Source organism: Pan paniscus, chromosome 2 (assembly GCF_029289425.2).
Source record: "Pan paniscus chromosome 2, NHGRI_mPanPan1-v2.0_pri, whole genome shotgun sequence".
Classification (NCBI taxonomy): Eukaryota; Metazoa; Chordata; class Mammalia; order Primates; family Hominidae; genus Pan; species Pan paniscus.
In genome coordinates this window covers 181,144,677-181,158,657 of record NC_085926.1, presented here as the reverse complement: position 1 = coordinate 181,158,657, position 13,981 = coordinate 181,144,677, and the positions used below count along the sequence as shown (strand labels likewise).

The 13,981-nt window shown below is 41.1% G+C and overlaps 1 protein-coding gene across 2 annotated transcripts in view; it reads left to right on the top strand.

Annotated features, from left to right (window-relative positions):
* Positions 1-13,981, top strand: part of MCF2L2 (MCF.2 cell line derived transforming sequence-like 2) — a 249,891-nt gene that overhangs the window by 141,042 nt on the left and 94,868 nt on the right. For both annotated transcript variants that reach the window (XM_034957782.3, XM_003831983.6), the window contains exon 15: positions 11,415-11,500. In XM_034957782.3, the coding sequence (XP_034813673.1) occupies positions 11,415-11,500 (86 nt within the window). The remainder of the gene's footprint in view (positions 1-11,414; positions 11,501-13,981) is intronic.

The following is a 13,981-nucleotide window of genomic DNA, read 5'->3' as shown; positions in this document are numbered from 1 at the left end:
GAAAGGGGACATGAGACTTTCCATTTCTTTGCAACCTCATGTGACTTAATATAATTATTTCAAAATAGAAGTTTAAAAAAAGCATAAGGTTTGGAATCAGGCAGATCTGGGTTTAAGCAACATAGCCTCTTGAAACCTCAGTTCCTTGCTTGTACAAATGGGTATAACAACGGCTACCTCCTGAAAATATTTTGAGCACGAAATGAAAATTTGAAAATTGCTAAGCACTGTATAATTTTAAAGTAACATATATTTAGAAACTGAAGTATATTTAATTGTGAATTGTGAATATAAGTTGCGGCATAGCAGCCCCCGAAGGGGTTCCCTTTCCCCTGCCTCACTAAAAATTAAATATTTGACTGGCTGAATGGTTCTGAAACCAGAGGCCATGGGCTCAAATGAACTTCAGCAACATTTATGATCCATCATCAATCCCCAAAGTATCTGAATATGAACCCCACAGGAATTCCACTGACCTTGAAAGAGTCTGGAAGAAAGTGAGTTTTAGGCTTTTCTTCTTGGAGGCAGAAACAGAGTGGGAACGAGGGTTCTCAGCAGACTTTTCTTAGAGAGAGAGAAAGCTGCGTCCGTTTGCCAATTTGTTTAGTCATCCTGTATTCTGGGCAGATTAGGACGTAGCCACCGCTGTCCATAAATCCCTCCTGGTTGGAGGAATTGCATCACCATGTTTTCTCAAGTTAGGAAACTGTATGAAATTTCATACTGTCCTGATCAGCCACCTAAAAAAGTAAATAGCAATTTTTAAAAATAGATTCACCTGATTTAACACCCAGGAGGTCTGTGGAATCATTAGGTAATATTAAAAGGGTTTCACTGTGGTCCTCTTCAAAAGTGAACATCAGCCTATCCATTTCCGCACCCTGGACTTCTGGGAGAATGTTATCTCTGAAGGTGAGGACTGTGTCACATGATCACAGCTCAGATTTGGCCCCTGAGCTCATATGCTGCTGCCTTGACTCACGCCGTGATGTGAACTCACTTCCTATCTCTACGACCTACTTTGCCCATCTTCAGACAACATATTTATGACCTGTACACTATAAAGATGCTACGGGAGTTTTAAGCATATGGAAGTTCTCATATAAAGGAATCCAAATTAGAGTGATTTATTTCAATAATTGTGAACAGTAAACAAGTGCTATTTTTTTGTTGTTGTAAAAGAGAAACATAGACAGTGCAGGAGCAGCGGATAGAATCAGAGGCCTGTAGGTGTGGAAAGTGTTGAGTAGAATCCAAGAAGCCCTGGTCACCCAACTTGTGGTTTCTTCCTTCTTTTGCCATGTTGTTTATTTAATTCAGACTCCAAACCCATCCTGTTAAGTTGCCATCGCCCTCTGTATTTAGGCAACTCACCAAACAGTACGGGTACTGTTAAACAAGCACAAGTCCATGTTACATCATCCTTCTGTGCTTCGGTTGTTTTCTTCCTTATTGTTGATTTGTTTGCGTATTTAATGAAAAGCCTCTCCCACAACAGTGTATGTTAACAGTCAAGGTGGTGGAGGAAGCAGAGTAGGAACAGAGGCTGGTCAGATTTCTGCTTAGAAAGACCAAGGCTATGGGAGGAAATGTAAGCAGAATCCATAGAGTCATGAACAACATGAGCAGGAAGAAAGTGGATTTGTGCACTAAATCCCCAAATCCTACACTTAGGAATGAATTTAGGACCGATAAATGCAATTAGTGTTTCACACGTTGTGTATTATAACCAGGGAAACTGTTATTCCAAAATATGTAAGAAAACTAGTAAGAAAAAGATAGGTTCAAAAAAAAGGCTTAGATTCATGTCTGTGTGGATCATGGATTATTAAAAGGGGGACAAATCAATTGACTAACATCAACAATAATCATTGCAGCTTGTGTTTAGTGGCCACTGTCCGAGAGAGATGGCCAGGTTGCATTGAGCATGCATCTAGCTCTGGGTGGCGATTCTGACATCCTTTTGGCCTTAGGTCTAGAACTCAAAGATGAAATGAAACCCAGCCAGTCTAGTAGAGTGAATCATAGCATTGTGATAAATGCCAGCCCTTTGCCCTTGAGAGTAAATATACCGAGAAAAAAAATAGCTGTGAACCAAAACCATCTATAATACAGTCACTGATACTCACCACCTACAGCTAAAATTATGACATGGTTTGATCATGATCAGAGAAATCATTTCCTTTTCTGGAGGGGTGATCTTTGCCATGCTTGTTCTGGGGAGCTTGAGAAGCTAAACTTGACAGGGCAGCTGAGACTCTTCCGGGGCCATCTGGCAAGGGTGATGCCCTGCACTTGGCTCACTGACGTCATCTGGGAAAACCCTGTGGTGGAAGCGATTCGCTGTGCTTGTTGGCAATAGTGATGTGACTATTTCCTGTTCTTCACTGGCTGAAAGCTGAAAGCATGACTCACGGGAACTGCTTTCCCCGGGCTGCCAACATCACAGCCTTTTTGTAAGCTGGAAATAAGTCAGAGGCTGACAATTTCTTTTTTCTAAATGTGGGCCTACAGAATTAAGAAAGAGCTAGCAGTGTTCCTTTGGTGCCTGTTAAAGTTATTTAAAGGAGCAGAAGCCTATTCTGTGCTCCCAGAAGATGAAAAAAAAGAAAAAATAAAGTAACAAAAGCCTTTTCAGGATTCTGAGCAAAGAGCCTCCTAAATTAAAAAAATAAATAAATAAAAGTTTTTGAATGCAGGGGCTGGAAGGGAATGGAGAGGTGAGTGAAGGGTTGCTATCACTGGCTGAAGGCCAGACATTGTACTGGGTGCTGTGTGTACCTGAGTCCATCTCTAGTCCTCAGAACCTTGTGAGGACGATGTTTTCCATTTTATCATCAGTGCCATGAGACTCAGAGGTTGAGTTTCCCCAAGGGTCATACAACTAGTAAATGTTGGAGCTGGGATTTGAAACTAGCTGTTTACTAATCTGGCAGCTTACTTAACTACCTAACTTATCTATCTGATTATTTATTAATACTTAATGTACCCAACCAGCAGCTTATTTAATCTCTTGTGCCCTAAATGTCCTTTTCTGCCAAATGGTGATAAATCATAGCAATTTCACAGGTGGCTGATTAAATGAGAAATGTGTGGAAGCAGCTAGCACTGTACCTGACACCTAGCAGGATCTTGGTGAATTTTAGTTCCTCATTTAATCCTGTGTTTAGAGACAGAATGGTCAGTGTGAAAGATGAAAAGAAGATGAAAGAAGGTCGGATTCAGGTCTTACACAGAATTATCCTATTGTTGAATATGTACCTTACTGCCAAATGATAACAGATCAGGGGGCAAGTTCAGTTCCTTGTCTTCTCATTACTTTGACTCCCAAAAGTTTTATTAATATTTCTGATTCTCAACAAGAAAACTGTATGAACTATAAACACATTTCAATGCTTGCCTTCTATGATATTTGAAGTCTAGTCAGTGTCAGAGCTAATGGGAGATTCAGGGACGCCACCAAATCCTGGGGTAGCCCTCAGCCAAGTTCTCTGAAGTTTCCAGAACAAAGATTCTCATGGTTTCTTGTGTACCACAGCTCTGAGAAGGTTATGAATTATGCAGATTCCCAGGGCCCCACTCTCTGAGATTCTAATTAGGGAGGTGTAGGGTCGGGTCCTGGAATCTAAATTTTTTTTTTTTTTGGAGACAGAGTCTCACTTTGTTGCCCAGGCTGGAGTGCCATGGAGTGATCTCAGCTCACTGCAACTTCTGCCTCCCAGGTTCAAGTGATTCTCCTGCCTTAGCCTCTAGAGTAGCTGGGATTACAGGTGCCTGTCACCATGCCTGGCTAATTTTTGTATTTCTAGTAGAGACAGGGTTTCACCATGTTGCCCAGGCTGGTCTCGAACTCCTGACCTCAGGTGACCCACCTGGCTCAGCCTCCCAAAGTGCTGGGATTACAGGCATGAGTCACCACACTCGGAATCTGAATTTTTAACTTACACGTTTGGTGACAAGAATGCAGGTGGTATAAAGATCTCACTCTTTGTAACATTGTGCTAGAGGTTACATTTATAGGTCATGAGGACTTGGGATAAAGGAGAACTCATCAAGTTGGATCTGGATTTCTCAGGCTAGTATAGGGTCTAAAGTTGAGAGGAGTGAGGTGGTGATTACATTAATCTATGAGAATGTATTTTTGTTGAGGGAGCTGAATAAGATAAAAGAGAGAATAACATTAAGATCAACGTTGGCCTTGCTCTTTCACCAATAAAGAAATGACATCACTAAAATATTTGGTGTGTTCAACTGGGTACATGGCTTATTCAGCTCAATTTAATATATATTAAGGCAATTGCTGTGGGTCATATGAAAATGATTGTATCATCAGGCCTAAACTCAGGAAACTTGAAACTTTCATGGGGGAAACAACATATTTCTAATAATTTATAATATAAAGCAGAATGACGTTTCTACAGTAAAAGGAATATATAATGTGGTAGAGAAAGTAATTCCTCACAAGGACATCAAGGATGGCTTTCAAAGGAGGTGGCATTTGAATTCAACTCTAAAGAATAAATAAGGCTGGGCGTGGTGGCTCACACCTGTAATCCCAGCACTTTGGGAGGCTGAGGTGGGTGGATCACCTGAGTTCAGGAGTTCAAGACCAGACTGACCAACATGGTGAAACCTCGTCTCTACTAAAAATACAAAAATTAGCTGGGCATGGTGGCGGGCACCTGTAATCCCAGCTACTCAGGAGGCTGAGGCAGGAGAATCACTTGAACCTGGGAGGCAGAGGGTGCAGTGAGCCAAGATGGTGCCACTGCTCTCCAGCCTGGGTGACAGAGTGGGACTCCATCTAAAAAAAAAAAAAAAAGAATAAATAGAACTCTGAAAAGTGGGTAAGACACTGAAGGGCATTCCAGAATGAGGAAGGGTATAACATCTCAGAGGTCTAAAGGGCCTAGGCTATCCTGGGAATGGCTCAAGAATGCTGGGAAGGTAGATGAGAGACAGTTTACTGAGGCTTTGGTTGAGGAATGTTGACAGGAGGAGGAGGGCACCTGTGTATTACGAAGCTGACTCTGGTAGACAGTAAAGAGCAGGTTAGATGAAGGCAGGCAGGCTGACCAGCCGCTGGCAGTTGTCACAGTCAGCTGAGACATCAGTGGTGAGAGCTTACTAATAGCTATGGCAAAAAGAGATGAGCAGAAATCATACCCATTGACTGAAACGTTCTCCCTAGTGGCTAGAACACGACTATCAGAGAAAATGTGTAGAATGAAGGAGGGGATCAAGGCAGAGAAGGTAGGGGGAGGAAGCATGATACCAAAGATAGCTTTGACGTTTCCATCTTGGATTCCTCATGGGATGAATTTGTTGGCCCGATAAAGTACTTAGGAAGAACATAAGAAGTAAAGGCTTATGACAGCTGAGTCCAGGTTGTGGGGGTCTCATAGATTGTTAAGAGCACCTATACCCTCTGTCAGTTGGGGCTAATGCTGCCCCAGAGGCTGCAGCCCTGCCCACACCATTGATGCTACGATAGTCAACCCACTGGCCTTGTAGCTGTGTGGCAATTATTTGTAAACTAGCTTTGGGACCAAATTTGCTTGGACAAAGACTGGCCTAATAAAGTACTTTTCTGATTTGTGATTTTATTTATGGGTTAAGATTTACAGACATAAAAATTGTTACAATGAAATTTATCCATGGAGCTTAAAATCAGATGAAACCAAACAGCCTGAGAAGATTCAAGATGTACGGGCAGCTTCCTTTCAGTGTCCTTGGCACACTTACTGCCTTTACATTTTCTTGGTTCGGGAATGGGAAAGAGTTATCACATAACATGTTTCTCACTTCCTGATATTTTAAACAGAATTACATATTTGCAAATTTGTTGAAACATTTGCAGTCAGCTTTATAAGAAGATGTTTTTCCTGTAAACAAACTATTGCCAATAGCGTTTAGAGTATTAGTCCAGACGATGAGGTCAGGAGATCGAGACCATCCTGGCTAACATGGTGAAACCCCGTCTCTACTAAAAATACAAAAAATTAGCTGGGCGTGGTGGCGGGTGCCTGTAGTCCCAGCTACTCGGGAGGCTGAGGCAGGAGAATGGCATGAACCAGGGAGGCAGAGCTTGCAGTGAGCTGAGATTGCACCACTGCACCACAGCCTGGGCGACAGCACAAGACTCTGTCTCAAATAAAATAAAATAAAATAAAATAAAATAAAATAATATAAAATAAAATAAAATAAATAATAATAATAATAAAAGCCAATTTAACCAGTAAGTAAATTGAACTCATTACTAACAATAGTAGCTGGGAAATTTAAGATCTTAGGGATTAAAAAGACCCTGAGGCTGGGGGTGGTGGCTCATGCCTGTAATCCCAGCGCTTTGGGAGGCTGAAGCAGGATGATCACTTGAGCTCAGGAGTTCGAGGCTGCAAGCTTCAGGAAGCTATGATCACACCACTGCCCTTCAGCTGGGGTGACAGAGCAAGACCTTGTCTCAAAAAAAAAAAAAAAAAGACCCTGTGAAAATTTTGAAATAGGCAAAATTGCATTTAGGATCCAGTCTCTTATCTTTCTCTATTCATTTGTCATTTCCACAAAGCCTCAGGAACACTGAGGCTTGTTCCTCAAGCCTGCCCTTCCCCTCCAAAGGGGCTTCAGTCTATACAATGTCCTAAAACCTTCCTCTCCTCATCCTTTCCTCCAGGAAGCGCCCTCCCAAGGCAGCTGATCTGGACTAAAGGTAGAGGCAATCTGAGCTAGTTCACCACAATGCATGAATGATGGGCAGTCTGAAAGCCCTTTAATTCTCCTGGAAATAGTTGCGGTTTTAAAAAGGGGACAGACTGCCCAGTTTTCCAAAGGAATATTTAAGTGGTTTTTGCAGCCAATGAAAATGGAAAGTAGGAAAAGAAGTGCTAGGAAGAGCCAGGGAGATGGAGCAAATAGGGCAGACAAACCAGCTGTGAATGTACTGCTAGGGTAGATTCTCTTCCTGTTCTCCATGTCAAAACCCAGTGAGTTTCCATAAAAAAAAAAAAAAAAAAAAAAAAAGGTGAGGTTTCCCCTCTTTTTCCCGTCAGTTCTGGAGAGGAAGACAGAGCCACTCATTCCTGTGGCTAGTATTTTTTACTCTGGGGCTGCGTCATGTAGAACACCCTGGACTGAGGCTGTGGGCAAATGCCTTTGCCTTTATTTCCTTCCCTTCTTCTCACTCTTCTCCCCTGCATCCCATTTGGTAGAGAACATTTTGATAATTATTGATTCTTACTTGACATACCTTTTCATTTTATTTCTCATTTCCATCATTAATTTACATAATTAATTAATTAAATTTACAATGCCAGAAAATGCTGAACCTTTAACATTTTATTATCATTCTTTATACTTTAAACAAAGAAGGTGGCACGGGCCCTTGAAATCTGCTTTTTTTTTCTCTCCTCAGAATTGGGCCTAATAGCTCCTGTTTTTAAGAAAATTGATCATAATAGTGAATAATACTTTCACCTTAAATTACCAGATACCCTTGTTTTTGTTTGTTTGTTTGCTTGTTTGTTTGTTTGTTTTGACAGAGACTCACTCTGTTGCCCAGGCTGGAGTGCAGTGGCGTGATCTCAGCTCACTGCAACCTCCATCTCCCGGGTTCAAGTGATTCTCCTGCCTCAGCCTCCCGAGTAGCTGGGAGTACAGGCGCGCACCACTATACCCAGCTAATTTTGTGTTTTTAGTAGAGATGGGGTTTCTCTATGTTGGCCAGGCTGATCTCGAACTCCTGACCTCAGGTGATCTGCCCCACCTTGGCCTCCCAAAGCGCTAGGATTATAGGAGGGAGCCACCACGCCCGGCCCAGATACCCTTGCTTTAAAAGAGTTGGAACTGAAATTACTTTCTACACATTCCTAAAATCACAAAGTAAAATCATTTAACTTTGGGGAAAAGTTAATTTAATTTTGTTCAAAGGTTGGTATCTCCCCTTTAGGGAAGAAAAAAAACAATTTCAATAATCGATTGAAAATTAGCTATTGGGACTTTTCAAAATCTAAGTTTAAAAAGGGTTTATGTGTCCTTTGGAGAAACTGAAAAAAAATAATTTTTTTACAAAATTCCTCTAGGTGTTTTTTTCAATTTTGAGAGCATGCATTTCTTCAAAATATAGGGGAGAAAGAACAATTAGATTATAAGTGTTTTGGAAAAATGTAAGAAGTTACCTTTCAAGGTGCTCCTGGAGAGCCTGCGTGTTGGTTGGCGTCACTTTGAAACTGGAGAGAGGCTGGAAGTGGGGAGGTGGAGGTTTGTGGGGTGGATATGGGGGTTGGGGGTATGTGAGGGGAGTTGGACCCAGAGCAGTTCCCTGTCTCATTGCCACCCCCTCCTTTTTTTTTTTTTTTTGGAGATGGAATCTTGCTCTGTCGCCCAGGCTGGAGTGCAGTGGCACAATCTTGGTTCACTCAACCTCCACCTCCAGGTTCAAGTGACTTTCCTGCCTCAGCCTCCTGAGTAGCTGGGACTACAGACATGCGCCACCATGCCCGGCTAATTTTTGTATTTTTAGTAGAGACGGGTTTTCACCATGTTGGTCAGGCTGGTCTTGAACTCTTGACCTCATGATCCGCTCGCCTCGGCCTCCCGAAGTGCTGGGATTACAGGCGTGAGCCACCATGCCCAGCCAATTGTTGTATTTGTAACAGTGATCTGTGATCAGCAATCTTTTTTGCCATCTTTTTGCCACCCTTTTTCTTCAGGATAAAATGACCATAAGGGGAGAGGGGCTGTTCCGCCATGAGTGACATCCCTTTCACAGCAGCAGCTGGTTGCCAGCCCTCCCTCTCCTAGGTATACCCTAGGGGCAATTCAGGGTGAAGGAAGGGAAAAAGGATGCAGTGTCACAAGAAACGATTGTTGCTCTGATTTGGAAGAGTATCCTTTTATCATTCAATGGAGCTCATAAGGAATCCCTCACTAAGAAATATGGCAGCAATTGCTGAGTTAGTCTATGGTCAATTTTTAGTCTACTATTTGAATAAAAGAAAGGTTTTACTTGAATATGCTCTCTTCCTCCTAGAGCTTTCAAAATGTGTAATTTTAAAATTTCCTAAAAGTACTTTGGCTACAATTCACCTTCTGTCTCAAAAAAAAAAAAAAAAAGAAATAAAAAATTAAACAAATAAAAATAAAAGATATCTCATCAGTTACGATGTAAATGAAAAAATGTGTGTGTGTATGTGTGTGTGTGTGTGTTACGTACTTCTTGTGAGTTGTGGTCAGGCTTTGAAAACCACTATGCTAGAACACAACTAATCTGTCTATACCTTAATAAAACATTGGTATACTGTGCAGCTTTTATGAATGCAGTCTCTGGATCTGCTGTGGGTCCTTCTCATGGCATCCTCAGTGGCACCAGTGTTATATTCCATTAGACTTGCTTGGCAGAGGAGACTGTACCTCCACACCAGCCATCTGACACATGTCAGCAGAGCAACGTGCCAAGGCACTTCTGCAAGCTCCTGAGGGCATCTCATGCATGAAAAAAATCTATAAATTAGGGAGATGTCATCATTCAGTGTAAAAGATGACAAGGTCCATTACCTACTCCTGAATCACTGTTATTTTTCCATCACTAGGTTATTATGAAATAAGACTCTATGATCCACCCCGCATACAATAGATCAACGGAGTTCGAAAGAGCACAATTCATTTTATAATTGGGAGCAGGTTTCACAGTGAGAGGAAATTTTGTTAGTAATAATGGTCACTCTTTATGAAGGGCCTGTATTACACGCTGGGGATCCAAAGATGAGTAAGACCGAGTTCAAAGTCCAGTGGGGAATTCGGGCATGGTAATGTCATAGATGAGAAACTGCAAAAGGATACAATGTAACATTCACTGCTGTATTAATTAGTTCAACTTTATATAGAAAATGTGAAGAAAGACTTTTGGTAGTGTGGTGAAAATAATTAGATTGAATTTGACTGGGACTGGTTCGAATTTGAATCCTGGGACTGATACTTACTTCTATTTACACACACACACACACATACATAGTGGCTTTCAAAGCCTGACCACAACTCACAAGAAGTACATCATAACACACACACACACACACACACACACACACACACACACAATTTTTTCATTTACATCGTAACTGATGAGATCTTTTATTTTTATTTGTTTAATAAACAATATAATAAAAAAATATATATATATTTTTTTTTCTTTTGAGACAGGGTCTCACTGTGTCGCCCAGACTGGAGTGCAGTGGTGCCATCTCAGCTCACCGCAACCTCTGCCTCCCAGGCTCAAGTGATTCTCCTGCCTCAGCCTCCCAAATAGCTGGATTACAGGTGCCTGCCACCATGCCCGGCTAATTTTTGTGTTTTTAGTAGAGATGGGGTTTCACCATGTTGGCTAGGCTGGTCTTGAACTCCTGACCTCAAATGATCCACTGACCTCAGCCTCCTAAAGTGCTGGGATTACAGGCATGAGCCACCGCACCTGGCCAACTTTTATATATTGACACATGAAAAATATTATCTGGTCCCTAGTCAGATACATATATTAGAGGGAACTAAAATTTAGATTCTTATTGGACTGACATCCTATTTTAAAAGGAAAACATATATATATGTTTCCTCCACTTTAGGAGGCTGAGGTCAGTGGATCATTTGAGGTCAGGAGTTCAAGACCAGCCTAGCCAACATGGTGAAACCCCATCTCTACTATAAATACAAATATATATATATACTTGGAATATAAGATTGCCATATTGTTTTAGAGCTGACTTGGCAAAACTAGTATCCCAGGTACTTCTTTAGTTAGACTTGTGATCACGCATCTGTGAAAGCCTACACTGGGCTTACTTCATCTCTGCCTCCAGCACTTTCTGGTCTCAGGGCGAGTGCAACTTTTCTAGACCTTGATTTCTTACAAGAAAAAAAAAAAAAGGAGATGTTGAATGCAGTGATCGCTTTACTGTCCTCTTATGAATCAGTAGGGGTGGGGCAGTAAAGTGTGAATAGCCCTTCATGATTAAGGGGAAAGGACACCTGCTTTTTTTTTTTTTTTGGATATGGCGTCTCGCTCTGTTGCTGAGGCTGGAGTGCAATGGTGTGATCTTGGCTCACTGCAACCTCTGCCTCCCAGGTTCGAGCAATTCTCCTGCCTCAGCCTCCAGAGTAGCTGGGATTACAGGCGCCTGCCACCACGCCCGGCCGATACCTGCTTTTGGGAAGGAGTTTTTAGTGTGCCTAAAGGAAGCCAAAAAGGGCAAACCATAATGGATCCACAGAGTGGCTGGGGAAAACCTGAGAAAGCGGCATGAGAAACTGGATATTTTGCTTATCGAGAGACTCAAAACCAAAATCAAACACAGAAATTGGGAGAGAGAAAAATATAGATTAGGAGGTCCCTACAATATCAAATCTTACCAAAATTTCTTTCACTTCAGAATGAAGAAATCTTTGAAAGCCATCATGAAAGGGGGAACCCTGAGCTGGAGCAGCAGGCCAGGCTCGGAGACCTTTCCCCCCGCAGGTAAGACTGCACATCCGTGGGTGCAGGGGGCGGGGGGTGCGGGGCACGGGTGGCGAGGATCCTCTCTTTTACACCTCAGCGCCTGTCTTTCCCAGATAAGAATCATAATATTTATCCTCTATACTAACCTTCACTTATGTACCTGAGAACAAAATTTGTGGATCCCACAAAAGCAACAAGCAAAAGAGCTTAAAGTGACATCTTAGAAACCAAACTTCTAAGAATACAGTGTTTTAAAAAATTGGGCTATCAAGAGAATATTACATGTAAGCTAATGTTGATATTGACTGAATTATTGGTTTAAACATATTTAAAGTCTCTTGGTTCCCCAAAGACACAAATTTATACAAATGCTGTTTTTGCTCTGTAGAAAGGTGTTTGCATCCTCAGAAATGCTGTGCCGTTTAGAAAGCCTAAATTAGGGAGGTAAAAGCCAAAAATAACACGGGGAAATTTATTTTAAAAAAATATTTATACTCAGAATCCCCATCATGACACCTGTTCTAGTGCTAGTCACATTATTTATACCCACGCTGTTTGACTTGTAAGCTTTTATCCATGGCATCTATCATAATGCTTGACTCTTAGCAGGCCTCTGAAAAATGTCTGTAGAATGAATGAACAAACATCTTTAGGAATGTGCTCCTTGATTAAACATAATATTAACTAGACTACTTTATATTCTTTCACTTATGGTGTATTCAAAGAAACATGTGGGCTCTTACTGATTGCCATGTTCCTGGAGTTATAATGAATGGCCCAATTCAGCATGTGAGCGTTGAATGGTATAATCTCTGAAAAACACCATTTGGCAATGATATGTTCTCTAGTTTTCCTTAAGTGACAGTTTATCTGTTGAGACTTTTACTAAAACTCATACCTACTTTTGTAAGAGTCTTAGTGTTCTTTAAGTTAGTTGATGAATAATTGTATTAACTTATAACAGGCCAGGTGTGGTGGCTCAGGTCTGTAATCCCAACACTTTCCAACACTTTGGGAGGCTGAGGTAGGAGGATTGCTCGAGCCCAGGAGTTCAAGACCAGCCTGAGCAACATAGTGAAGACACCATCTCCACAAGAAATTAAAACATTTAGCGGGATGTGGTGGGGTGCACCTGTAGTCTCAGCTACTCAGGAGACTGAGGTGAGAAGATTGCTTGAGCCCAGGAAGCTAAGTCTGCAGTAAGCTAAGCTGTGATCACACAGCTGCACTGCAGCCTGGGTGACAGAGCAAGACCCTGTCTCAAAGAGGAAGAAAAAAAACAAAAAACGTATGGCAGACTGCCAAATCATACTTCTTATGAGAAACACAAAGGAATAAAGTTACAGCACTCAACTAAAGAAACAAAAATATCTTTATGTTCTTGCAAAAGAACTTTGAGAAAAGGCAAAATTAGCCACTGAGTTAATCAAGAGGTAGAATCTGTAAGACTGCTTTTGTTCTACCACCAGCTTTGACTAAATACCTTAAGATCACCAGTCTTTGCTGCAACTGTTTAATCTATATTTCCTTATTCCTTTTTGATTTTATAGATTTGAGTTTTGCTGCATAACTATACAAATTTGCTTGGTATATAGAAGGCTTTCAGATTTTGGGGAGATGATTAATTATTCAGAACCCTAAGTGGACACTGTACAAGGCATGGTTGCCTTCAGAACTTACAGCTCGTAAAAAAACACATGGAATGATTAGTAGGTAGTACGATAATATATGTGACTAAATATAAATTTGGGGAGGAGGGAAGGAAGAGATGCTTAAGGGAAGAGAGGAGGTAGAATTGGATTTCCAAAATTTCAACAGGTATAGAAAAAACGGTGTTCTTGGCAAGGGAAACCAACTTAAGCAAGATATGGTCATGATTGACATTTGTGATAGATAATAGTGGCAGTGATAAAAAAAAAAAAAAGCTATAAGGAATGAAGGAGGAAAAGTTTACGTAGGGCCTTGAAAACCAGGTAGAAGAGTTTAGATTTGATGCTGGAAGCAGTGAAGAGTCTTTGAGGTCTGGAGTAAAGGAATATTGTAATGAAAGCTATGATTAAGGATTGTGTCACTGCAGAATGCAGAAGTGATCGGAAGGAAAACTGACTCAAAGAGACATCGAATATTCATCTCATTATCGCAGAATGAATAACCTTGCATATCAAGAGTTCTCTGGTTCTATTCTCATTGCAGCTATAGCATCCAATTAAAGTCCCCAAATATAGGTCATTAATTAATTCTTCCAAGTCATCACATTTTAGTACCAACTACAAACACTCCTACCACAACTTGCAAGTAAAAAGTTCTACCATAACCAAATAATTCGGATGCTTACAAGTTTTAAATATAGATTGAGTTACACAATATGCCATGTGAAGAACTGAGCAGGAATCAGGTAAAAAACAGATGAGAGCACATTACGTGCAACTATATCGAAGCACCAAACACTCCAAAGTAGGTGTAAGGGCATTCCTGATATTAAGAGATTAGGGTTAAAAT